At 39.5% G+C, this 27,734-nt stretch overlaps 1 protein-coding gene across 4 annotated transcripts in view; it reads right to left on the reverse strand.

The window, feature by feature from the left end:
* Positions 1-27,734, reverse strand: part of Camsap2 (calmodulin regulated spectrin associated protein family member 2) — a 79,416-nt gene that overhangs the window by 39,690 nt on the left and 11,992 nt on the right. For all 4 annotated transcript variants that reach the window (XM_055598067.1, XM_055598066.1, XM_055598065.1 and 1 more), the window contains exon 2: positions 22,711-22,970. In XM_055598067.1, the coding sequence (XP_055454042.1) occupies positions 22,711-22,970 (260 nt within the window). The remainder of the gene's footprint in view (positions 1-22,710; positions 22,971-27,734) is intronic.

Genomic DNA, 27,734 nt, shown 5'->3' on the forward strand with positions numbered 1-27,734 from the left:
CTTCTGTGTTCTTCATTAATACCAGCACATCTTCAATTTATACTACCGAGTTTCACTTCTGAATAAACAGCAACAACAGGAACAAAAATCTATTAACTGATTTTCTTGCCTCCAAAGTCTTTCTCATCTAACTCCCTAGGGCACAGGACTGTTAGCACTTCCTTAGGGTTTTTGTTGTTTTTGTTTTTGGTAATATGCGAATCTGATCTATGGTAGTTTAAAAAGTACAAAATACTGTGGCAGGACATAAAGGGCTACTCTTCCACTTCTACTTCAAGGTAGAAAAATTAACATATACTAGTTAAGTACAACATTCACATGGTCTACTATCTCTGGCATTACAAATGTACTGTAATACTTTCCTCTAGGAGACAATTACTTCCTGTGGGGCAACTGGGTCCAAAAGTAGCTACAGTTTAAGCTTTGATAACCAGGAAAGTTATACCGCTCTTACATCCCACCAAGAATGTTATCAGGATGCCAATTCCTACATTTTTAAAATTTTACTTTTTTCATCTGTATGAAAGGTTAAAAAAAAATCCTACACTCTGCAATTACTGATTATTGCTGGACATGCTTTTATGTGGTTAGCAACTACTTTCTGTTCAGAAACTTCCTATTTCTTCCTTTGGGACATTGTCTTTCTCACTGATTTGTAAAGAGCTCATCATATACTGGGTACCCTGTTAGCCCTCTGTTGTCTGTATAGCAAACACTATATAGCCTTCCTTGATAAAATCTGTCAGTTTTGCTGCTTTATGGCTCTGGAGTTTCCACCATTTCTACTACGGTCGTTTCCATCCTAAGATAGAAACACTGTCCTCTTTATTTTCTCCATTATATTAAAATCACTTGAATTTTAGAGATGTTCTAAACTAGGGGCTCGGTGATTTTTCCAAATCAGAGAGTGCATCCTATCCTTCCTCCATATCCCTCTTTTTATACACCCCCACTGTACAGAAGTTTCCTTGGAGACCAAGCTTGGAAGGGAGCTCCTTAAGACAGAGGATGTTAAAGGGGGTAAAGGAGAGGTGAAGCTTTCTCAAGTTGGGGAAGTAAACAACTCAACAGCTTCAGAAGTCCCTAAAACCAGACTTACTAGGCTCCTCTATTTCCCCAGCCCATATAAGCTATAAGGACTGCTGAAGACACTCTCAGACAAGCTGAGCTGCCTAGAAGAGACTCAGACCAGCTGAGGTGCCTGGAAACAGCTCAGAACAAATAACTACCTGAAAGGACACCTTCCAATCTACTGAGCTGCCTGTGAGCTATGCAGTGTGTTGGAGACTTGCCCTTTGTAAACTGTCACCCACTCTGGGGAGGGCTTTGGGAATGCAGCTATCTCACAGTCATTTCTGCTCCTAACTGTTCACAGATTCTTGTAACTTCAATAAAACACACTGGTTCACTAGGTCAGACTGTGGGATCCTTACTTTGGTCTGCATTAGCTCTCTAACGCAGTGCGTGGATGTTTGCTCAAGTATCTTCAGGAACAGTGCCGCATAAAAACTCCTTACCAAGATAAAGCTTTCCTATCTGACCTGTAGTGTCACTCTAGCTACACTACTGCCTCTTCACACCCTAACGTCTTTGAAAACAACCACACAAAAAATGCCTGTTATTCTTTAAGTCTGCCATTCCTTTTCAAGCTTCCTTGTTCTTGAGGTCTTAAATCCTCCTTATAATATTGACTGACACTGTAAAGCTTTCCCTTCACCCTTTCCAATGAGATGCCTCACTCATCCTCTAAACTGAGCACAGATTCTTACAAACTACAGTTGTGCTCGTATTACATTCTGAATTAATCAAGTAGGAAACAAGCACAGGTATTTTTAAGGAGCTTCAGTGATTTATGCCAAAGAGCAATCAGGGATACAAACTACTGAATTCTCTCGAATCTGTACAGTCATCTGCACACAAAACTCTATCTTGGTAAACAGAGAGCAGGACACAATGTTACCTTCCTATATACTAATCTATGGAAGGAGGGAGTGAGGAAAGAAGAAGACAGTGTGAACCTAGAGGGAGGCTTTGTGCTGGAAGGGAAAGAAATTAACTGATTGTATTTGGGAGAGGGGGGTTCAGCTATTTCATAGCATTAAGAGGAAATCAATGCTCTGTGTGAAACAGACAGCTTCATGTTGGCAATCACAAAACCTATGATGACTCATTTACATACCAGATAGTATGCCAACTACTTTATTTATTTACATTTTAGCTGGCCACAGTGGCACATATCTATAATCCCCAGCTATTTGAAGCTAAGACAAGAAGAATTCTTAAACCCAGGAATTTTAAGACCATTCTGTGCAAGGAGACCTCCATCTCTTTAAGAAAGATGCTTGCTTGATCAGGACGGTGATGGTGCCAGAGATGGTATTAGAGGCAGAGGCAGGCAGATCTCTAGCCTGATCAATAAAGCAAGTTCCAGGACAACCAGGTCCACACAGAAAAACCCTTTGTCAAAAACAGAAGAAAAGGAAGGGAAAGAAGGGAGGAAGGCAGGGAGGCAGGCACTTGAAGCCAGGCCTTTAATCCCAGTACTGGGGCAGAGGGGGTTGGAGAGGCAGATCTCTGTGAGTTGGAGACCAGCCTGGTCTACAAAGTGAGTCCAGGACAGCCAAGATTACACAGAGAAAGCCTATCTCAAAAAAAAAAAAAAAAAAAAAATTAATCCCTACTTAATCAGCAAGCAAGCTCAGTTCAGTAAGAGACCCCGTCTCAAAAAAAAAAAAAAGGTGGACAGTGGCAGAGGAATATACATAATGTTGACCTCTGGACCAAACCCACAGGTATTCACCTGACCAAGTATCAATCATCTCTGAAGAACTGAAGGCATTCTAGACTTTCAGTATCAAATATTCAGCCAAGATTAGATTCTTTATGGAAAAATAAATATGCACACCCATGTTATTGGTCTGCAAACTTGCTTTCCTTTAGTAAATGATAAAGATTTAATATATATAAGATTAGTTTTAAAATAAATTTGTGTAGGGAAAGTGGTGGTGCACACCTTTAATCCCAGCATTTCGTAGGCAGAGGCAAGTGGCTCTCTAAATTCAAGGCCAGCCTGGTCTACAAAGAGAGTTCTAGTATAGCCATGGCTATTACATAAAGAAGCTCTATCTTCAAAAACCAAAATAAATGAATAAACAAATTTTAAAAATTGTGATTATCAGTAAATATTTGATTTGCACACCCAGGCTCACAAAAAAATATTTCCCAGGATGACAAATTGAAAAAGTTTAATAAGCCCTGCTCTAGAGAGCATAGGACTTGCCCTTTTTCTTATCCCCAGACAAGGCATCATGGATAAAATCTCTTAAATAATTGAGCATTAAAACCATAACCTTTATGGACAACAATGTGGCAAACATTTCAAGAGCCACTAGACAATTCATATATCCTAAGATTCCTCTTGGCTATTTGTCCTACAGATATGACAGAAAAAGTGTTATAGACATTAAAATGACTGGGCCTGGAGAGATGGCTCAGCTGTTAAGAGTACTTGCTCCTATGCAGAAGACCTGAGTTCAAGTCCCAGCACCCATGTCAGGTAGCTCACAACTGTTTGTAACTCCAGCTCCAAAGGCTCTGACACACTTTACTGCCTTCCACTTTACTGCCTTTTAATGCACACATATTAAAAAAGAAATCACTTTAGTACTTTACATCAAAAGGGAAATAGAAATGTCCCAATATAAATGAAATATAAATGTCCCACAATGAGTAATTTCAGATAGACTTGACTACTTTACAATATGTCAAATGTATATAATAAAACTAGTAAAAAATAAAACATGCAATAATGTTCTCTTTATATTAATGTCATATATATGAAACTGGAAATGAAAGCAATGAATAAAAGTTTAACTCAGAAAATGGCTTGTATACAGTACAAAAAGATACATTTAAACCTACAGTTTACACCAAGAATTGGGATAGTAAACACTGAGTATAATTACTGAAGTCGTTCTAAAACAGCTCAATTCTATGACAAAAGAAACTAGGAACCCATGTTTCAATATTTTTCATGTTTTCACTTTATGAGATAGAGGTAAGTTATAAATCATATATAACAGTGTGTGTGTGTGTGTGTGTGTGTGTGTGTGTGTGTGTGTGTGTAACAAACCTAGAAAAAAAGATCAACATTGCAATAACCTAGTCTCAGGTAAAACATAATTTCCTATCTAAACACATTAACATCAGAGTGATACAACAGCGCTGTTTGATGCTAGCTGTGCCGTTCAACCTCTTACTGTTAACTGTTCCTATTGTTCTCACTATATAAAGTCTTCCGTATGTAATGTTCTCAGGATTTGCAATAAACTCATTTAATATAACAACCTTTGAGTTAAACAGTACTGTATCTATTTTTACAGAAGAAAAACTATGTAACTGATTTGAAGTTACACAGCAGCCAGGACAAATAGGCAAAACAATCACACTCCATCTTGCAGACTTAGTGCCAACCTACATTCTGACTCCTAGGAGAAGCAGCATTGCCTACTGAGGCCACTAGGTGGCAGAGCGAAATATAGTATTTAGAAGCAAGAGCAAAAGTACTGGTTATGAAAAACAAAAATAGGAGAGCTCCTCATACATCTTAATAAAAGGGAAAAAGATGCTGGGCTCCAAGAACTTTGATTTTGGTGAAGCTGAAGTATAATCCTAAGCCCAAGAGTATGCTATTTATCTCTATTACAAGGAATCTATTTTTGTTATCTTCACCTAGTAGAGCCTAGGCAAAAATAAGCTATGTGTGAGAAATACAGGATAGAAATATTAAAGAAGTGAGCTTTGGGACTGGAGAGATAGTTCAGTGGGACGAACTCTTGCTGTTTTGAATCCACAGCACCCACATAAAAAGTTAGACAAGTCCACATATCCAGAAACCAGCATGCGGAGGGCGGAGACAGGCAGGTCCTGCTTTCCAGCTCCGTCAAAGACCTTGTCTCTAGGGATTAAGGTAGAGTGTGTTCTCTTCTGGTTTCCAGAAAAAGCACTCATTTGTACAGACATATTCACCTGCACTATACATGTACACAACACATACCTTTTTAAAAGCAGAAATGAGAGTTTCAAAGTGCTGTGCCTCACAAAGAAAGAAATGCAATGGCTACATTGCTTTTATGATCTTTGCAATGGAGTCAGATACATAACTACAAGAAATTGTCCCAATATCAGCACTGTCTCAGCCCCAAATAGTGGCTACAACACCTACCATACCCAAGTCCTCTTTAAGGACAGAGGAGGAAGCTAATACTTCAACTACAAACAGGAAGCACTTGAGTCATTTTCCCGAAATGGTACAATTTTTTAAGAGTTAATCCCAATTAGTAATTATTTCACATATCCTACAGGTTTGCCATTTGGATTTTATGTAACCTCAAATGGTAAATGAAAAATATTTAATGTGGCTATTCTGGATAGACATATGAAGAAATAGCATATCAGCAGCCAAATTAATTCAGTATATAGTTTAAAAGCATCATTTTTAAGTGTGGCCAATATCATCAAAGGATCTTCAAATTTCTCGTCTTAAACCTTAGATTAACTAAATGATCTCTGGCAAGTCCCTAATGCTGATGTGCTTCACTACCCTAAATGCAAAACCAGGCAGTGACAGCAGCGTAACCCAGTTTGTACACCAGTAATAATGACTTGCTGAGCAAGGAGGTACATACCTGTAAACCCAAGCACACAGGTGGGAAGAGCAATGCAGGTTCAAAGCTAGACTGAGCAACACAGAACCCTAACTCAAAAGCCAAGGGATTCAGCATACAACACTTGCTTAGTATGTAGGAGGAAGGCCCTGGATTCAATCTCCAGGATTGAAAACCAAGTAAATCAAGACTAGCATTTGTAGTGGTTTGAAAATGATCCCCATAAGCCCACAGGGAGTGTCACTATTAGGAGGTGTGGTCTTAATAAAGGAAGCATGTCACTGGGGGTGGGTGTTGAGGTTTCAGATGCTCAAGCCAGGCCCAGTGTCACTCTCTCTCCCTGCTGCCTGCTGATCCAGATATACAACTCTCAGCTCCCTCTCCAGTACCAAGTCTGCCTGTGTTCCACCATGCTTTCTGCCATAGCGATAACGGACTAAACATCTGAACTGTAAGCCAGCCCCAAGTAAATGTTTTCCTCTTTAAGAGTTGCCATGGTCATAGTTGACTCTTCAGAGCAAACGAAACCCTAATTATGACAGTGTTAGAACACATTTTTTTAAAAGACCATATGCCACGATGAGCTGTTTTTTTAAATGAGGAATACAATGGCTTAACGTATGCAAACCAATAAGCAACACTACATAAATAGACTCAGGAGCAGAAATTACACAGTCATTTCAATAGATGCAAAAAAGAAGAAAAGAAAAACAACAAATGCCTTTGACAAAATTCAACAGCCCTTTATGCTAACAATGAAACTAAGATGGAAGGGTCATTCTTCCACTTAATAAGGGTTATAAGATAACAAAGTGACAGCAACATCATAATAAATTAGGGAAACCTCAAAGCATGTTCCCTAAAATAAGCAATAAACAAAGAGCATCCCCTCTTAGAATTCTTCTGTAACACAGTTATTGAAAGCTTAGCTAAAGCAGTGTGTCAAGAAAAACTTTAAGAAATAATAAGAGGGATACATTAGAAAAGAAAGAAGCCAAACAGTCCTATATGCAGATGGTGTATAAGCCTATACTTAAGACTCCAAAGACTCCATCCAAAGGTTCTGAGCTCTGAAAAACACAGTAATGGAACAGCACACAAAAACCAACATACAAGCATCTGTAGCTTTCCTCTCTACCAATAATCAAGTCAGTCAAACAACCCCACTCACAATAATCCCACAAAACAACCCTCACAATCAACCGAAGATATTAAATACCTCTACAACAAAACCAAACCCAGAGACTATGAAGACCGTGTGCAAGGCTCTAGAAAACAGCTGACCATGTGCTCACAGAATTCACACCATGACTAGCTTATTAGTAAAAGCAATCTTCACGTGCAATAAAATCCTCTTCAAAATCTTCAAAGCAGTCTTCACAAAAATAGGAAAAAAATGTCAAACTCAGAAACACCAGAATGATCCAAGCAATGATGAGCAGCAGAGAGCAATAACCCAAGTATCACAGTACCTGACTTCAGATGATACTACAGAGCCTTGTAATAACACAAAGCTAGACATCCAGGCTGGCAGAGTATCACAGAAAGCCCAGAAGCAAACCCATACACGTATAGCCACCTGATTCTTGATAATGATGCTGAAAGGTAAGGAACAAGACAGCCTTTTAAACCAGTGCTGCTGGTTTAATTGGTAAAATTAGATGTCCATGTACATGTGTAGAAGACTGAAACTAATCAACTGAAAATACAAAGACCTTAGTGTTGTCCTGAAACACTGAAACTAGGGGAAACATCTCAAGATCAAGTCATAAGTGATGGCTTTCAGAATATGACTCCAAAAGCTCAGGAAATAAAGGCAGGAATTCACAGACAGGAGTGTATCAAATTAAAAAGCTTCTGTACAGCAAAGGAAACAATTACCCGGGTGAAGAGAGCACACAGAATGGGAGGTCTTTGCTAGACACTCATCTGGCAGACAATTAATAACCAGAATATAACAAGCACCTCAAAAACTTAAATATCAAAGGAGGAAATAATCCATTCAACAATAGGCTAATGAACTGGACACTTTTAAAATAAATAAGTATGAATAGCACATAAATACATGAAAATGTGTCCAGCATCTTTAGCCATTAGGGAAATGAAAATCAGAGGAACGGCAAGAGTCCATCTCACCCCAGCTCCAATAATTAACATCAAAAACTAACAAGTATCAGCAAGGCTGCTGAGGGGTGGTGTGTTGAAGGAAGGGAACTTGTTGGCATAATGCTCTTTTAAAATGTATATGCCTTACCCTTGTTAATTCAAATGCTGATTTCTCCCCCCCCCCCTCCTCTGGTTTCAATCCAGATATTGCGTTGTGATACTCACTATAAGCATCCTGTCTCAACTCTTGTGTAAACAGGACAAAATAAAGCAACTAGATACAATGTTGTGCAATGGGAAGAGCCAGAGGACAGGAAAGAGGGGAGGAGCCAGAAGGCAGGGATGAGTGGGAGGAGGAGGAGGAGGAGAGAGCGAGGAGAGCAGAGCTGGAGAGGAGAGCTTGGAGGATGTGGAGCAAGAACCAGACCGAAGATTTCACAAAACGCAAGTATAATGTGGGAAATCTAAATGTTAGGAAACTGAGGGCTTGGAGGTTTAGGAGGGAATAAATATTGCCCAGCATTGTGTTCTAGGTTAACTAAAAACCCAGTGTCTGTGTGGTGATTTGGTTATACAGCTGTTTAAGATTAGCAGCAAGCTTTACTAGAAGATAAACCAAAAGTTAATATTAATAACCGCTTACAACAGGAACTCTTTAGACCAAGTTGGCGGGAATGTAAACTAGTTCAGACACTATAAAAATTTAGCTTGGAGGTATCCCAGTTACTATTCTGTTACTGTGAAGAGACACCATGATCAAGGCAACTTATAACAGAAAGCATTTAATTGGGGGCTTGCTTATAGTTTCAGAGGGTGAGCTCATGACCATTACAGAGGGGGAGTGTCATAGCAGACAGGCAGTCATGGCACTGGAGCAGTAGCTGAGCACTTACATCCTGATCCACAGGGCAGGAGAAAAAGAAGAGTAAGACCGGGCTTGGCATAGGCTTTGAAACATGAAAGTCCACCCCAGTGGCACACTTCCTTCAACAAGACCACACCTCCAATTTTTTCCCAAACAATCCAACTAAAATGTGGACCAAGCATTCAAACATGAGCCTATGGGGGCCATTCTCACAGAAACCACCTCAGAAGCCTCCTCAACAAATGAAAATAACACAATGAAAACTAAAACCCACACCACTTTTGGGCATACCAAATAGAGTCAAAGTCCCCTCCCTATGGAGGTCTTTCACACCTATTATTACTGTGGCTCTACTCACAATCATCATGTTACAGATTTGGCCTATAGGGTCTAACAGTAAATAAAAATGTACGCACACACGCACACACACACACACACACACACACACACACATTTTACTCAGGCATAACGAATGAAACTGTCATTTGAAAAAGAAAAAAGCAGCAGCATAGATCATCATGTTAAGTGAAATGAGCCAGCATCACAGATAAATGTCACATGTTTTATTCTATATGTGGATATAGGGGATTAAAAACTTGAAACATTAAATACAAGGGGGAACCGTTTGATTGCAGATGGGCGAGAATGAGTGGAGGAAGATGGGCAAAGTACACTATATGCAGGTATGAGACTGTCAATGAAGACCCATTACTTTGTACAATTCATCTATGCTAATTTTAAAGGAAGTGTTAGAGTTTACAAAAGGTTTAAGAATATGAATTTTAAACTGTAAGTTCTCAGGGAAAAGAGCCACATTCCTGCTGAAGATTTTACAAGGCTGACTGACAAATTTAAATTATGAAGAGTCAGAATGTTACAAATCTGGAGTGAAATTATTTTGGACTGTCATTAGCTTCTTTCCTAACCATTTCTTATCCCTTGTTGGAGAAAACAACCTTGTCCTTATACATGAAACCTTTTGAGATGTATTAATAGACCACCAGCTTCAACCAACTTAAAAGCTGAGAATATGCTTAGCTACCATCTAAAACCTGAGTTTCCCCCATTTTGCTATAACCTGTCTACCTACTATACATGGTATATGCTGTGATATGACTTCTTTTTTGTTTTATAGCAATAAATTTCATGAAACTATTTCCACAATAAAACATGTTAGTTATGGCAACCTAAATCTATGTTTTTAGGCCTTAGTCATTCATATTTGGTTCAGAATAAATATTTATCCCCTTATTTGAGATGACACCATTTGAGATGACACCATTGTTTTCCTTTGACAGGATGGATGGATGATGGATGGATGCCAGTAGATTGTGAAGGAGAGAGGATCTCATGCCAGATTACGAGAGTGGTCACTCCCAAATAAACTTATTTTTTTAAACATTAAGCTTTTTTTCAATGTATGTTATTTAGGGTGACTCAGAAGACATTTGAATCATTTCTAAGTAAGCTAAAACACTGAAACATAAGTGGCGAAGTATACTTAGGTGTACACTTGCCAAGTATGCTTGGCTTCTAAAACTGAGAAAAGACAAGCTTAGGGTCTACAAATAAAATACTATACTTTTATAGTACCTTGGGCATGTACACTCTAGTGTTTAATTAAAGCCAAGCGCCTTTCTATCAGGTTGGAAACTCAGGTGTGTCTACGGCTATGTAGTTTCTCATAGAGAAGCTACCATAATGAAAGGATTGCAATGAGCCTAGGAAAACATTTATGGTTTGCTCAAGTAAATTCTTGTGTCTTATGTTATCTTTAATAGGTTTTGTTATTTTTTTAATCTTGAAAACCTTCCATTTTTTTCTTGAATTTATTTGTTTTCATCTTTTTGTTTTGTTTTATAAGACAGGTCTTGCTTGTATCTGAACCTAGGATACTCCTGCCTTTGTCTCCTGAACAATAGGATTACAGGCTTGTGCCACCAATACAGTCTTTCAATGATCTCTGATTAAATGAATGGCTGTTGTGTTAGTTTACCATTACTGGAACAAACATCCAAGGCAATCAACTTATAAGGACAAAGGTTTATATTTTTTGTAGCTTCGAAGGCTTCCATCCACCTCCAGGCATGTGGCAGTGGCAGCAAATCATAGCAGAAGTTGTGACAGAACACACACTCACGGCAGGACAGTCAGAGAGAAGAGGAGATCACGGGTTTTACTATCCCTCGGAAGGACATGCTCCGAACGACCTGAAAATTCCTCAACAGTATCACCTTCGGGATCACTTTTAATACATGGACCTCTAGGGGCCTTTTTATGTCCAAACCATTCACAACTATTTTTTCCACAAAGATCTATAAAGCTGCTTTGATAAGGTACTCTAAAACTGTTGGACAATTTTTGCTAACTTTCTCAGTTTTAGAGTTATGAAATGTCTTCTTCAAAACACACATTATTTAAACTAATTCTTTCAGGACCTCATACAATTTATTTTGATCATATTTACCCCCAACTCCTCCCTGATGAAGCCTCACCTCCTACAATCCCTTTGTGTGCTCTTAAAATTTCCTCTTTTTAATCATCCTGAATGAAGTAAGCCAGAAGCAGAAAGACACATAATGGTATATACTCAGTTATAAGTAGGTATAGGATAAGCAAATCTATAGTCCTAAAAAAGCTAAACAAACAAGGAGGACCCTAGGGAAAATGCTTAATCCTCATTCAGAAGGGCAAACAGGATAGACATCGGAAGTAGGAGAAGACAAGGAACAGGACAGGAGCATTCCACAGAGGACCTCTGAAAGATTCTACCCACTAGGGTAGCGAAGGAGATACTGAAACTCATAGCCAAACTTTGGGCACAGTGCTGGAAACCTTGTGGAAGAAGAGGGAGATAGAAACTGGAGAGATGGCTCAGAGCACTGTCTGCTCTTCCAGAGGTCCTGAGTTCAATTCCCAGCACCCACATGGTGGCTCACAACCATCTATAATGAGATCTGTTGCCCTCTTCTGGGGTACACATGTAGGCAGAGTACTGTATAAATAATAAATTGAAAGGAAGGAAGGAAGGAAGGAAGGAAGGAAGGAAGGAAGGGAGGAAGAAGGGAGGGAGAGAGAAAGCCTGTCACAAAGAAAGAGAGAGAGACAGACAGACAGACAGCCCTGGAGGGACAGGAACTCCACAAGGAGAACAACTGAGCCAAAAAACCCTGGGCCCAGGGAGTCCTGCAGAGACCGATGCTCCAACCAAGGACCATCCATGGAGAGGACCTAGACCCCCTGTTCAGAGGAAGCGCATAGGCTGCTCAGTATCCAAGTGGGTTCCCTAGTAAGGGGTACAGGGGTTATCTCTGACATGAACTCAGTGGTTGGTTCTTTGAGCACCCCCTGGGGGGTGCAGCCTTGCCAGGCCACTTAGGAAGATGATGCAGCCAGCCTTGATGAGACCTGATAGGCTAGGGTCAGACAGGAGGGGAGGTCCTCCCCTACCAGGGGACTAGGGAAAGGACATATGGGGAGAAGAGGGAGGGTGGGTGCAGTGGGGATACAAAGTGAATAAACCGAAATAAATAAGTTGTAAATTTCTCCTTTTAATTTAATAACAGGACGACAATGTGCTATCCATATGCTTCTAGGTGTGAATTGGGCCTTTCTGACCTAGAACTAACCCATTTCATCTATAGATATGCACTGGGTAACATGCTCTCAAGTCATACTGTAGACTTTTCATTCACGTGGATGTGTCAAAGATTACATGAAAACTTCAAAAGTTTGATGGTACTGGTGTGAGGCTGTCAATCACAGTTGGTAAATTAAAATGTTGTATACCATGAAAATAACTGAATATTCTTGTCAGAATTTATTCAAACCCAATCCTTTGTTACCCATAGTTTTTCCTGCTCAATGCATTTTTACAATCAAATTCATGGGAAGGACTATATAAAATACTCACGAAGACTTACTTCACAACCAGTGGCTACTGTGAACAAGTATCCAACGTACCTCAAGGAATCCTTTAGTCCACCTGGCAACTTTAGCAATCTCCTTAACAGTCTGTCCAATCTGTAAAGACATCTCTCTGAGTCCCACACAGGCAGAACACTAGAAGACAAACTGTTCTAGATCACAGGGCGCTAACTAAGAAAATACCCTGTCCCAATTAATACTTCAAACTGCATCTCAGTAAATTTCTATAGGGAAGTGAAACCCAACTGCAAAAAAAAAAAAAAAAGATAGGCTACACAGATGCAACACGGCTCGCCTAGTTGTCCTTACACACATATTCCATTGTGCAAGTTGCTTTGTTATGCTCATACTAGTCTTTTTCTTTTAAACATTAGTTTCCTTTAAAAGTTTGCTCCTGTTCCTTGAAGTAAAACTCCTAACCAAACAATGCTGGCCCAGCCTTTGGAGGTTATTAGTGAATGTCTATGGAAAAAGAAAACCACTGAACCGCAACAGTGCAGTCCAGGCAAACCTAATCTGAAAACTACTGTTTTAACCCCTCTTATTTCCTAAGTGTGATTAACAGGGGCTTTGCCATTGGCATCTACTCACCAAGTGTTTCCCCTGAATGTGGGGCCATACTAGACCATTTCAGCACCAAGGCTCAATCAAAACTCAACTGTAGAATGATTGATCAGTGATGCTTTCAGAGAAAGTCTTCACCAAAAGAAGGAAAGGTGAAAGTTGTTGGAATCATAATGGTGTAATTTCTGTCAAGCCCTCATAAAAGAAAACAAGTGAAAGCAAATGAAGGAGGAAAGAAGGAAAAGATAAGCTTGAGAGATCTCACACACATGCTGAACTACAAGACCCACAAAGGGATACTGCTACCCCTCCCTCCCCCTCCACATACTGAATGAATGAATGAATGAATGAATGAATGAATGAATGAATGAATGAGTGGAATGGAATCAAACACACACGTACTTGTACAAGCACGAGTGTATATGTATGGAGAGGGCCTAATATATCCAGATGAGGTAATACCTAAAAGTCTTAATATTTGAAAAACAGTTCATTTACATTATTAACAAGATAAATGAGGAAAGCCATGTGATTATCTCAACAAAAGGAAAAATACTTGAAAGAAACAACATCTACTTATGATTCAGCACGTATAAACTTCTTAGCAAACTACAAAAAGAAAGGACATCTTCAAAAATCCTACAGACAGCATTATTCTTTGTTGGTTTTTCTCTAGCGTATGGGTGGGGTCTAGCTGTGTGCCTTCGTGAAAAGCTGGTTCTAAAGTATATATGGAAATGGAAGGAAGCCAGAATAACAAAGGTGAATAGTTTGCATTACAGACTGCAAGACTTGGGATAAAATGATACAGGTTATTACTGGCCTGGGACTTTGTCTTTCCAAAATATAAATAAATAAAGTGCGGATCCTAGTCTATTAGATCTCATCAGGAGTAGCTGCATTGTCATCTTCTGTGGCCTGGTATTTATTTATCCTTCCTTCCTTCCTTTTTTCTTTCTTTCTTTCTTTTTTTTTTTTTTTTTTTTTTTGCTTCCTACCAGGATTCTTTCATTATTATTATTTTTCCTCTTGCCTGGCTACCAGAGGCTGAGACTTCCAACACTATGATAAAAAGAATTGGTGAGAGTAAAAAAAGAAAAAAATAAATAAAGTGCAGCACACAGGAATGGCTAGCAGAGCCTAGGAAGAATGTGGGGAAGGGAAAATGGAGAGATCTGTTGGGTACAGAGATTCATGTGGTTGAACTGGGTTTAACAGTGGAAGAGTGACGGTTCCCAACAACCACCTCAGGCCTCCACATGCTCATGCATCCTCTTGTACACAGGCACCCACACATGTGCCCACACGAATACAGCTGTGAACACATACATACATACACATTACACATACACACTCAAAAAAAGGTGGGGGAGCCAGTAAAGGATATGTTAGCTCTTCTAACATAAAGGAAAGATGAGTATCTGGAGCAACAAGTATGCAATTATTCTGAGCCTATCATTATGCATTGCATTTATATATCAAAATGACATGCTTGCCCAAGAAATATGTACAGGTAGTATGTGCCAATTTAGAACAATTTTTTCAAATGTGAGCACTTGATTTCTCATCACAAAGTGTCAAATGAAATATATACCTCAAAGTAATCTAAAAAGTTCTCAAGGAATATTTTTATAGGTTTACAATGAATGTGGTTGTATGTTTGCAGCTATGATAGAAGCTTATCACAAAGTAAATAAAATGTAAAGATTCTCTTTAGACTTGATTTTAATCATGTAATAAATTTCCCTAGGAAATATTATCAATTAATACTTTAAGGAATTAATGGAGTTTCCAATGAGCCAATCAGACCTGAAAACAGGAAAAATTAATCATCAAGACCACAAAACAGGGGCTTTATTAGAAGATCATGAAGGGAGATTTAACAAATCAAGGCTTATGTGGAGAGTGTGTTTTCAAATGTCTTAGCCACCGTGAGCTGCAAGTTTATGTTTAGGACAGCTTATACACAGCAGCTCAGGCCTGTCCAGCACTGCTCAGCTAACTGCTGCTACCTGTGCTCACAATGGAAAATGGTGGCCATGTTCTCTCCCTGCACAAGATGACATGCCTAATGCATTTTAACCAGTCACATCTGTTGTATGTCTAAATGTTTGTTTTATAGTTTTCCAAATTTGGAAGTTTTCCAAGAATACCTGCTTCTAAGCCAAAAATTGTGCCTCAAACCTCAAATTCTAAGTTACAAAAGTACACTGAAATATATTTTATTATATAAAAATAGCCACCAGCAAAAGCTTCAGTGAACCTGTAAAAGGCTCACTAATTTATTCTAGCTGGCCGTGTATGAAATCCTGGCTGAATGTCAGAGAAGCTGGGATGACACTCAAACACCACTGTGATTATCCCCTAATTACCTAGCATGTAGTGAGGCTTGTCTCCCAAGAGCTTTGTGTGAAAAAAGAGGACAGAAAGGTCATGATATCCAGACTTCATAAGTTACAGAGATAGTGAGCAGCTTTATAACAAAAAGGAGCTGTAATGGTTTCAATGAAAATGGTCCCCACAGGTACATAGGGAGTGATATTACTTGAAAGGATTAGGAGATGTGGCCTAGTTGGAGTAGGTGTGGCCTTGTTAGAGGAAGTGTGTCACTGGGTGTGGGCTTTGAGGTTTCAAAAGCCCAAGCCAGAACCAATGTCTTTCTCTTCCGGCTGCCTGCTGATCCAGATGCAGACCTCTCAGCTACTTCTCCAGCACCACGTCTGTCTGCACACTGCCATGCTTCCTGCCATGACAATAACGGTCTAAACCTCTAAACTTGTAACTAACCCACTTAAATGTTTTCCTTTGTAAGAGTTGCCATGGTTATGGTGCTTCTTCACAAGAATAGAAACCCTAACTAGACAGGAGCTAAAATCCTATAACTCAGTGAAACAGACCTTTGAGTTCTGAGCCCAAGCCCTGCAGAGCACAGCAAGTAATTCATACACACACACACACACACACACACACACACACACACACACACACACACATCTTTTGAGTTATATGACCTTGCAAAATGTATTTAATTCTTACAAACTCACTAATATGTCAAATGCTCGTTGGTTTTGCATCTCTTTACTAGGCACTGAGAATATGGTGATAATCGTGACCCACAGGCCCTGTCTTCATAGAAGTGATTCTAGGTAAAAGCAACTTGGGGTTAACTCTGCTGGGTAGAACAACTGTAAAATATCATTTCTTCTTAAGGAACTTCAGTTTGGCTTTATTTTATGGGAATAATCTGAAATCTACTAGATATCTTACCTTTTCTAACAAATTTTCATCCATGGGAAACATGCATGCACGTGGTACACAGTTATACATGGAGGAAAAACACCAATACACATAAAATAACAAAATAAGTTTTAAAAGTAAAATGCCGGCCACAGTAACAAGATCTGTAATTTCAGCCACAGGGGAGCACAGACAGGCCAAGTCCTGGGCACCTGCTGGCCAGCCAGCCTAGATTCAGTGACTGATTCCCTCTCTAAACAGAAAGAATATCTTAATGTTGCGTTCTGGCTTCCACATGAGGCCAAAGGAGTCATGACGATCTCAACCCTGAGGGGTCCAGAATGGTAAAACTAAGGGGAACTACAACTACCTAATTAAAGGTGAAAATATTAGCTGATTTTTTTTTTCCTGGTCCTATCCCTGTTTGTAAATTGTCTTCTTTTTTTTCTCCAACTATGAGAAGTCAAAAATTCACCTTCATCCCACAGACCTTAAGAAAGGCCTCTTGTAGGGTCAGAATGCAGTGACTCTTCTGCTAGCTAGGTTCAGGCCTCAGTACTGCACAAAACACCCACTCCGGCCAAAGCAGCTCTCTAGCTCCCAGTACCTTCTGTAGTTCAGGCTCCAGCAGTTTCAATCTCCCTAGTGACATTTCCTCTACAGTATCACCAAAGTGACTTTCTGAAACACAAATATGACTATACCCTCCATGGGATTAGACATCTATTCTGTGTGATTTCCCCTCAATTCAGAGCACCACATTTGTCACAGCAATAAAGGTCATTTGGGCCCTGTTTCCATCTATCCTGAGGTATCACCTCCTGTCATCTTTCAGTTTAGACCTTATGCTAAAGCTACAAATAAACGCTGCCTTATTTTCCCACATACATTACCAACATCACACCCTTCATTTCCCTATCTAGTAAATTCCTTCACACCTTTCAAAACTTGGTCCAAGTGCTGGCAGGTTCAGTAGGTGAAGTGCCTCCCATGCACTTCCCAGAACCTACATAATAAAGGTGGAAGGAGAAAAGCAACTCCACAAAGTTGTCTTCTGACCTCCACAAGTATTCACTCTCATATCCCTTTTCCCCCCTGCTCTCCGTCATACACAAACACACACAAATAATAAAAAACAAAAACAACTTGGCCCAAGGGTAGAACTGGGTTTAGTGCCTTTATATCCTTAAAACACTTATATCAAGTGTTATATCAGTTGGAATATCCCTCTAGCCCCAATAATGTATTTATTTTAAAACAAAAGCATATATAATATGCTACCTAGAAAAACAGAATTCAAATTAGGTACACAATGAATAAAAAAACAGAAAACTGAGATCTAGTATAAAGGGGGAAAAAAAAACAGCTGGAGAGACGACTCAGTAGTTAAGAGCACTGACTTTGCTCTTGCAGAGGACCTGAGTTTAATTCTCAGCAGGCGCATGGTGGCTCAACAACCCTCTATAATTCTGGTTTCAGGAAGTCTGAGGTTCTCTTCTGGCCTTCATGGGCTTCTGCAACCATACACTATATACAAGCTCACACAATACACAGAAAAATCAAGTCATAAAAACGTGTAACAATAAAATTACAAAGACAAGTTCTACTCTCACATTTGAAAGGCATTATTTATTAAACCTTGTCAAGAAACTAAGGTTTCACCACTTCACCTACTATTGTAATACTGCATTTACATAATCCTCCTTTAAAACGGAATTTTTAAAACAAAGAAGTGTTTTTCTTTTTCCAAACTCTTACAAATAAGTTGGTAGCATCATGGAAATCCGTAAGAACAGTTGCCAAATGGGAGAATAAATAAAAGAGCAGGGAAGGAGAAAGGAATAAAAAAATAGTAAAAGCAAAGACGACAACACAGAGTTCTCCATGTCTACTCAGCCTACCTCCCAATCCCTACTATTACCTCAGCAAAGATAAAAATCCAATTAGTTATTAAGAACAGAATTTATAGCTAAGGCAGAGACCCTGCCTTTACCACAGTCCTCTCTCTTCATCAGGAGAACACAGTGGTCAAGGGCTAAGTTACATGAGCTTGGTTGGGTGTGTGAAGCATAAGCACACTGCACAGTACATACTAAACAAACAATAGTACATACTAAACAAACAATCAAACAAAAGAACTACCAGGCAGTCTGGGAAGAAAACAGAGACGAAGATACATGAAATCAGAAAGACCTAAGGACAGGTCCATAATATTCTAACTTGACATAAAGCCACTCATAAAGTACCTTACAAAATATTATACGGGCAGAGGGGAACACACACAAAACAAGTGACAGACTCTCGAGTACTATGACAATTTATTCTGTGACCTTGTCACTCAGAAGAAAAGTAAAAAGTCTCAAGTTTCAGCTCCTGTCTCTTCCATCTGACCTTGTACCACATTTATACTTGTACATTGTCACATTTTAATTCGTCATATACAACAGTATGACAAACTTGGGTCAAACAATTCTATCAATTAAGTCACCACATTCACCCCTTCCTCCCATCCTGTTAGTCAATCTATCCCACCCTGCTTTTCCTAGGACTAGCAGAGATCATCCTTTTACTTAGTTCCCAGTGTTTACTGTTCAAACTGATGGTTCAAAGCACACAGTTCCTCCCATCTGACTGAGGCCCTTGGCCCAGTGTTTTCCTCTCTAAACTCCTAAGCTCATTAGTCAAGTGAAGCTGTCCTCTCAGTGGTTGGTACAGAATATAAAACATGATAAAAATAAAACAAACACCTCTTTACATTTAGAAACACTCTTTTGGAGGGTTAACTATCTCCACTGTCTTTCTGAAGTTGTTCTATCTACAACTTCATTGACTCTGCCTTGGGGATATAATAAAGCAGTGTACAATACTGCCAGGCAGTATTGTTTATATCTGTAATTCCAGAATTCAAAAGGTTGAGGCAGGAGGATTGCTGTGAGTTTAAGATCACTTTGGGCCAGCTTGGGCTATGTAGCAAGACTGCCTACCCTTCCACCAAAAACATTCTAAATAAATAGTAACAAGTAAATTAAAAAAGCGTCCTTTATAATAATATTGGTAACTCAGAAGAGAACATCTGAGGCCTTATTTACCCAGGGACATATCATCCCACTTAATTACCACTAAGTAAACAGAATAAGTACTTCTTTTTTGTATCCATTAGAATAAGGAATTTCAACATAAAATCTGGGGGGCTGAGAATGTAGCTTGGTTGGGAGAATGTTTGCCTAACATGCAGGAAGAGCTAGATTTGATGCCCACTGCTGACTAGCCGGGCATGGTGCACACATCTGTGAGCCGGCACTTCAGAGGTATATGCAGGAAGATAAGTTTAAGGCCAGCTATGGAAACATGTTTCTTCAAAACACAGTAAGATGAAAAAGTGAAAAGAAATAAAATACTTTGCTTTACACAATGTTTATTCCCCCCAAAAACTGATAAAACAATAAACCTTGTTATGCAAGTCATATCCAAAAATCAATCCCATCCCATTATACACATAGGCACATTTACTTAGAGTTTTATGGATATCAATGTGGTGCTCTTGTCCCCTCCAGGTCTTTCTATCTCCCCTTTCTTTCATAAGATTTCCTGCACTCTGCTCAATATTTGGCTATGAGCCTCAGCATCTGCTTTGATACACTGCTGGGCAGAGTCTTTCAGAGGCCCTTTGTGGTAGGCTCCTGTCCTGTTCCCTGTTTTCTCCCTCTTCCGATGTCTATCCTATTTGCCTTTCTGAATGAGGATTGATCATATTTAAAAGTTTCTTAACCAAAAATTACTAGTAAAATGTTCTCATATAGGCTTTTAAAAGAGTAATAATAATATTATAAAAGCAATAATTTTAAAAAGTTACAACTGAAAACCTATTCTGACAAAAACTGAAAGTACATAATAAAAATACAGGTCAGTAAATATGATTCTTCAAAGAGTCTAGTCCGAAGTTTTAACAGCCAACAGTTAGAAGTCAAAGCCAGAAAAACAAGAGTACTGTATGTTATTTAGTTTTTAAATATTAAACATTCAGAATTTGTCAGCAGCCCTTTGAGGGTGAAAGAAACTTAAGTAATACAAATAACTGTCTACCAAGCTCTTTATTCTAGCTTGGTCCTCCAAGTACCTTCATATGGCATCTTCACACAGTCTATACACACAGAAAAACTGTACAAAGTAAGTTAGGTTTGTTTCCTCGTTAAGGAGGATTTAAGACAGCCAACCCATGGTAAGAACATCTGGGTTAGCCAACACACATACCTACTTGTGTCTCAAAGAGGAGTTCCTAAACAAACGCTATGTCAGAGTCAGCAGGTGTTTCCTAACTCTCTACTTGGCCGTGAAACCTCCAGTCACTTAGAAGTGGATGCTGCTGCCATCTGAATCAGCTAAGAGAGTAGACCCTGAAGAGCTGAATGGGGCATACCCAGAAGTAGAACGTAACTGTCCCTAGAGCTAGTAGATGGTCGACAGATGATATCGAATCAGCTAAGAGAGTGGACCCTGAAGAGCTGAATGGGGCATACCCAGAAGTAGAACGCAACTGTCCCTAGAGCTAGTGGATGGTCGACAGATGATGGGCACACATGTGCATACATCAGAGAAGGTAAGCATATGTGAATCTGAAGGCATCAGTGAGAACCGAAAATCTCCTCTACGGAAAAGATCAACATTCTCAGCTCTCCTTAATCATTTATTACAAAGTATTCAGCTGAGAAATTATTCAGTTCCTTAGAAGTATTAAAGTGAGCTTTTTAAAGATAACAGAAAATATAAAGTGTGACATCACTTTTATTAGCACTTCTATTAGACGTGGTGACTGCGTTCACTCTTCTTGAGGTTTATGATACACCCTTCTCCACCTCATCCCAAGACTCATGAAAAATTAATTTTTAATTTTATTCTCATGAAAAATAATTTAAGCATGCAAAACCACTTTCCTGTACTTAGCACTTTTTGTGTATGTGGGTGTGTACATTTGTGTGCACATACAGAGGCCAAAGGATATGCTGGGTATTTTGCTCTACCATTTTCTACCTTATTCTTTCAAAGTCTCCACTGAACCTGGAACAAGGCAGGTACCCAGCAAGCCCCAGAGACGTTTCTGTATCTATACCCCTCGATGCTGAGGGTACAGGGTTATATGATCACATCCGGCTTGTTTTATGTCAGTGCTGAGGATCTGAACTCAGGTCCTCACAATGGTGTAACAAATGCTCTTACACCCACTGAGTCATTTTGCAAGACCTCTTTAGTAACATTCTTGACGACACCTGTATTTTGTGAAATTTACCCAAAGCATACAGTGAGCTTTAAAATATTTGGATTTATGTCTTCAGACTATGAGTCCTTGCAAATGTATCCGAGGCCCACTTAGAAACCTTCTACACATATTTTTTACAGAAATGAGTTAATGGTTGTTAAGTAACCTAAAGTATCTAGTGCACAAGAATATACCATGACTGAAGCATGTAAGTGAATACTTATATTTGTGATTTTTTCCATTTTCCCATCACATTTTTAAATGTTATGTTTGTGTATTACTAGGTATATACACATAGGTGTAGGTACAGAAGCCAAAGGCAGGTATCAGATGTCCACAGTCTCACCCTCTGCCTTTGAGGCAGGGCCTCTCACTAAACTTGGAGCTCTAATTGTTTTGGCAAGGCTAGTGACCCAGTAAGCAAGAGCAACCCTCCCGTCTCTGTGCTCTTAGAGGATAGGCCACAGGCCTGGAGAGGACCACGCCTGGCCTCTAACATGGCTGCCAGGGTCCACAGGCCTGGAGAGGAGCACGCCTGGCCTCTAACATGGCCTGGAGAGGACGATGCCTCTAACATGGCTGCTGGGATCAAATTCTGGCTCTCATGCTTGCACAAAGCAAGTACTCACATGTTTTGAGCTACTTTCTCCAGCACCCTACATACTATTTTTATGTGGCTCTGGAATGAAACCCAGAAGGGTCTTTCATGTGCCAGGCAAACATTGTGTTATTGAGCTACAGGCCCCCTACAGATAAAAATTTAAAAATCCAAATTCTTGTCTTACAAAAATAAGTCAAGGATCCATTTTCCATCTCTTACAGCTACTCTACCACAAGAAAAAAAATTAATTTAAAAAATTATTTCAAAATAGGTGGAATTTGTTTCTTTCAGACATTAGATGGCATAAATATTTCAAAATAGTTTGTCAAAGTCTTCCTTCACTGAGAAATAAAATCTACAAGAAGAAGATGACTTTGACCTCTAGGTGTAGATGCATAATAATTTTCAAACATATCTCCTTCACTTTACAGTGCAATTCACTAGAGCATGCATTGCAAACTTGAAATGCCCTTACATATACAAAACTTACCATCTGTATGGGTTTCTTGTGGAGATCTCTTTCAGCTACTAGCTTTTCCTGGTCAGTGACATAAAGGCCTTTCTGTGCTAAGGCCTGGATGACAGCGTCATGGCCCAGGAGGGGCTTTGCAGCATCGCTCTTGAGGATGAGACTCCCAGCACGACAGTACAGCTCAGCTGACAGAAGTAAGTTAACCACAGGTGGTTTGATGTGTTCCTGGTCATACTGATCTGTGTAAAATGGTTCTCGAAGTTCCTCTGGCACATTTTCTATGACAATTAAGAAAAAAAATATTTTGTATAAGATTTCTATTAAAAAAAAAACACACATCATTTAATAGTTACTGTTCGTATCACAGAACCTGAGATTCTTTCTAAAAATATCAATATCCCTTTAACCGGCAATATGATTTTTGTTTGTTTTTGGAACTGGGCATAAAATATAAAAGGAAAGATACAAATTTCCTTTATAGAAAATATGGCCTGAGGCACACAACAAGAAAAGCAAGCAAGGGGACAAACCTTCAGCGTGTGGTGACCGATGAAGGCCTGTCCTCACGCAGTGTCTCAAGTAGGTTCCTAAACCTGCCAGTGACTAGCACACATGCAGTCAAGTCAGGAACTGCACCTGCCATCTGAAGACTGCTGTCTATGCCACCTGACAGGAGAAATACTTTGCCCAAAGTTTTACAGTTACCAAGTGGAAGAACTGAGACTGCCTAACGTATCTGGTCCCTCTTCTTTAAGTCTCCCAGCCCCTACCCCAGTCTTTGTCCCTTTTTGTTTAGGCTACTAAAGTTACTGAGGGGAAGTTACAACTATTATTCAGAAAAGATCTTCTGTTTAAAATATTTCATTCAATACTGATGACTATAAAAATCATAGATTAATTAAATATTATTTTACACGAATAAGGAAATAAAATATGAAGCTAGTAGTGAGAACAGAAAGGACATGACATTGTTAAAAACAATCAGAAGGTACACAAGCATATAAAGGAGATCAAGATAAGAATTAAAGAGGAACAAATCTAGGTTATAAGTAAAGTGTATGGTCTGATTGAGAATGTCCTCCATAGACTAAGATATTTGAAAACTTGGTCCCAGTTGGTGGTGTTGTTTGGGGAGGTTTAGGAGGTACAGCCTTGCTAGAGGAAGTATGTCACTGGGACGGGGTTTAAGAGAAGAATACAGTTTGTCCTCTCTGCTCTATATGGGGGTCCAAGGTCTAAGTTCTCAGTTTCCTATATTCCTCTGCCATGCCTGTCACTTTCCTCCTTGAAATGATGAACTCTTACCCATCTGGAAACAGAATCCAAAATGAACTCTTCCATAGACTGGTGTTGATCATGTTTTACTGCAGCAACAGAAAAGTAACTGTGGTGGTTTGATAGGAACGGCCCCTGTAGGCCCATGTGTTTGAATGCCTGGCCATAGGGAGCGTCATTATCAGGAGGTGGCCTTGTTGGAAGAAGTGTGTCACTGCAGGGGCAAGCTTTAAGGTCTCCTATTTCTCAGGCTGCTCCCAGTGTTACACAAAGTCTCCTTTGGCTGCCTGTGGATCAAGATGAAGAATTCTGAGCTCCTCCAGCACCATGTCTGCTTACACACTGCCATGCTGATACTGGACTGAACCTCAAGCCAGCCCAAATTAAATATTTTCTTTCCTAAAAGTCACCATGGTCACAGTGTCTCTTCACAGCAATAAAACCCAAACTAAGACAATAATCAATACAGAAAGAGTACTAGTATTAATGAAAAACTAAATCAGAGGCTGCACCAATTCTGAAAGGAGGATAGTTCAGTTTTAAACATGCTGAATTTGAAACAATAGCAAAAATATCCAAATAGAAATACCCAGTGAGCTATAGGAAATATAGGACTCAGAAAGAGGTCAGAGCAAATCTATAAATTTGGGATTTTGGAGTCACCTGAAAATATCATTCATGTTCAATAATTGAAAACACCTTCCTTCCTCCCTAGCTGCATTGTCCACCCAGTAGTGAGCCAAGCTTAAATTTAACATAGTCCTCAGCATTGTAAACTTCAGACTTCAGTGCTGGTACTATGTTTTAGTATCAGAGTACCAAAACATAAGCTATTAACAGAAAAAACATTAAAGAAAAACTATACTAGCATAATTATTATGAAATGCCTGAATGGATATTTTATTTTCTACAACAGCAGTAGAAAATGACTAATTTGGCAATCTTGGCATCTAAACATTAGCCGTGCATAAAAAAAGTGAGTGCTCATTACCACTACTGCAAGCTAATCTGCCATATTGTCTGAGGGTTCCACTGCTGTGACAGAGCACCACACCAAAGCAGTTTGGGAGGAAACTGAGGGAGGTGGGCGCAGAAACCTAGACGCAGCTGACGCACAGGCCATGGAGGAGTGCTGCTTACTAGCCTGCCCCTCACAGCTTGCTTAGCTTGCTTTCTTATAACACCTAGGACCATCAGCCCATGGTTAGTATGATTCATGGTGAGCTAGGCCTTTCCTACATCCATCAGCAATCAAGAAAATGCACCACAGACTGGCCAACCTGGTGGGCGCATTTTCTCAACTGAGGTTCCTGCTTCCCAAACTACCATGGTCAAGTTGACAAAAAATTGGCCAGTACACATTTTATCTACACATCCATATAATGTTAATGGTTTCACATCCATTTATACATTTTCACACACAACTTTGCAATTATCTTGGTGAAACAGACAAATAGGGTAATACACAGATAAATGGCAGAAGCAAATTCTTATACTTAAGAGAGCAAGGTCTGTGTCAGGCAACTGCTCTAAACATGAATCCTAACAAGCTTTTTGTACATGTTTGACAGATACACTTAAGTTATCTAGCCCCAAAACACATGGAAGTACAGAAATCTAGCTCTAAATAGGAAACAGACTAAAAGACAGCTTTGATATTCCAAGATCACAAGGGCAGAAGGAGGAAGATGCAAGGGCTTTATTAAGGTATACCATAGTTGTAAAAGCCTACCTTGAAAACAACCATGGTACAAAGAAAAAGGAAAACAAATAGAGTAAGTCAAAGACTGCTTCAAATAAAGGCAGGTGTGATGGTGGCACACACCTTTGAACCCAGTATTTGAAAGGTAGATACATGAGTTCAAGGCCACGCTGAACTACCAAACAAATTCAAGGACAGCCAGCACAACCAGGGCTACACAGAAAAAAACCCTGTCTCAAAAAAACAATCAAACAGAGATTGCCTCAAATATGACTTAAAGGCTTAGGCCCTTTAATACAACTCCTCATGTTGTGGTGACCCCCAACCATGAAATCACTTTCATTGCTACTTCATAACTGTAGTTTTGCTACTATTATGAATAATATAAATATCTGTGTTTTCCAATGCTTTTGGGTGATCCCTGTGAAAGGGTCATTATTCAAAACCAACACCCAATGAGAGAGCGGGATATAGCTGAGATACAAAGTTAATAAACTGTAACTAATATTAAAAAAATAAAAATAAAAACCCACCCCAAAGGGTTGCAACTTACAGGTTGAGAACTGCTGCTTAAAGTCTGGGAAACACTCCTGAAGGGGTGAAAAGGAGTAAGAGCTAGAAGACAGGACATACAGGCTGGGAAAGCTATCTTCTGAGCATAACAACCAGTGCAATCATGGTCTCAGAGCAGGCAACTCAGCAGCTGTAGAGCTGCCTGCAACGAGCCTGCACAAGACCGGGCCTGTTAACAGCAATCATGTATCTCACAGGGCCCTGCCCTTCCTGCTGAACTATGGCTACTCCTGGATTCTGGGAGAACAGACATTGCCTCCAATTGTGTTTGCCATTGAGCCAGCCCACCAGGTTCCAATAAACAGCTCTAAACCATCCGTGTCGAAGTGCTGGCTAAACTCAACTCACAAAACAAAACAAATGGGAACATAAGGACTTCATCAGAAGGAGATAAGAAGGACTGGGGTTTCAAAGAGAATGGGAGGTGACAGTCATGGTGCACTCTACACCTGTATGAACTGTCAAGAGACAAATTTAATAGAAGTCATTTTTAAAAGAAAGAAAAACTCCGTATTGAGTACCTTGCAGCTGTTCTTCTGTCAGTGTCCTAAGTTAATACAAACACCTACAAAGACATTTTAAAGAAAAGACTTTCAAAACAGACTATAATGGCTTATATAGTTTTTTAAAATTGTATTTAAAAAAAAAATGAGCAGAAACAATATATTAGAAAAGAAATGGGCAAAAGCAGGCAAAATGTTTCATTCTTTTCTGAACTCCAGAATAAAAAGCAAAAAAATTCGTAACTCTAGAATGGCTGAGTGAAATAGCAGCATGAGAACTGCAAGGATTTAAGATGTTTTTCTTGTGTGCCAGGTCTATAAGAGAACCTATCTCACCCATGTTGTTGTCGGCCTTACTAGATTTGAGTTATGAGACTCACGCTTTGGAAGTGCTTAAGGCAAAGACAGATAGCGGGACAGTGCTGCTCAGGCACTGTCTGGAAGTGAGGTCAGCAGCCAGTCTCCCCCATGTTCCTGCAAGTATAGAAACCTTCTCAAAACAATAAGGGCAGGCGACAGGAGGAGAATGCTTTGTTCTTCAACTCCTAAAGAAAAGTCTCTAAAATAATTACTAACACTGAATACACAAATTTTAACCCATCAATTAAAGGTGAGCCAAACTCTGAACTTTCACTCAACTGAAAACATAAAAAGCAACCACTAACAGGAGAAGAAACTCATAGTACCAGTGATCTAAGAAAGCTACAATTAAAGATGTTTCTTTGTCTATCAGAATACTAAAAGGGGGCTGGGAAGACAGTTCAATGTATAAACGGCTGGCTGCTAAATCTGACAACTGGACTTTGACCTGTAATCTCATCACTTCTAAGGCAAGACAAGGAGGCAAAGACTGGAGAGCAGGTGAGTTCACAAGCCAGCCAGCTAGCCTGAGTGAAGTGGTAGAAACACGGTGCAAGTTACAAACCAACGCTCAAAAGTTGTAGGTTCAGCAATTTTATTTATCCCCTAACATTTTGCATCTTTCTGCC

This window comes from Psammomys obesus, unplaced genomic scaffold (genome assembly GCF_907164565.1).
Source record: "Psammomys obesus unplaced genomic scaffold, mPsaObe1.curated_primary_1811, whole genome shotgun sequence".
In the NCBI taxonomy this organism is placed as follows: Eukaryota; Metazoa; Chordata; class Mammalia; order Rodentia; family Muridae; genus Psammomys; species Psammomys obesus.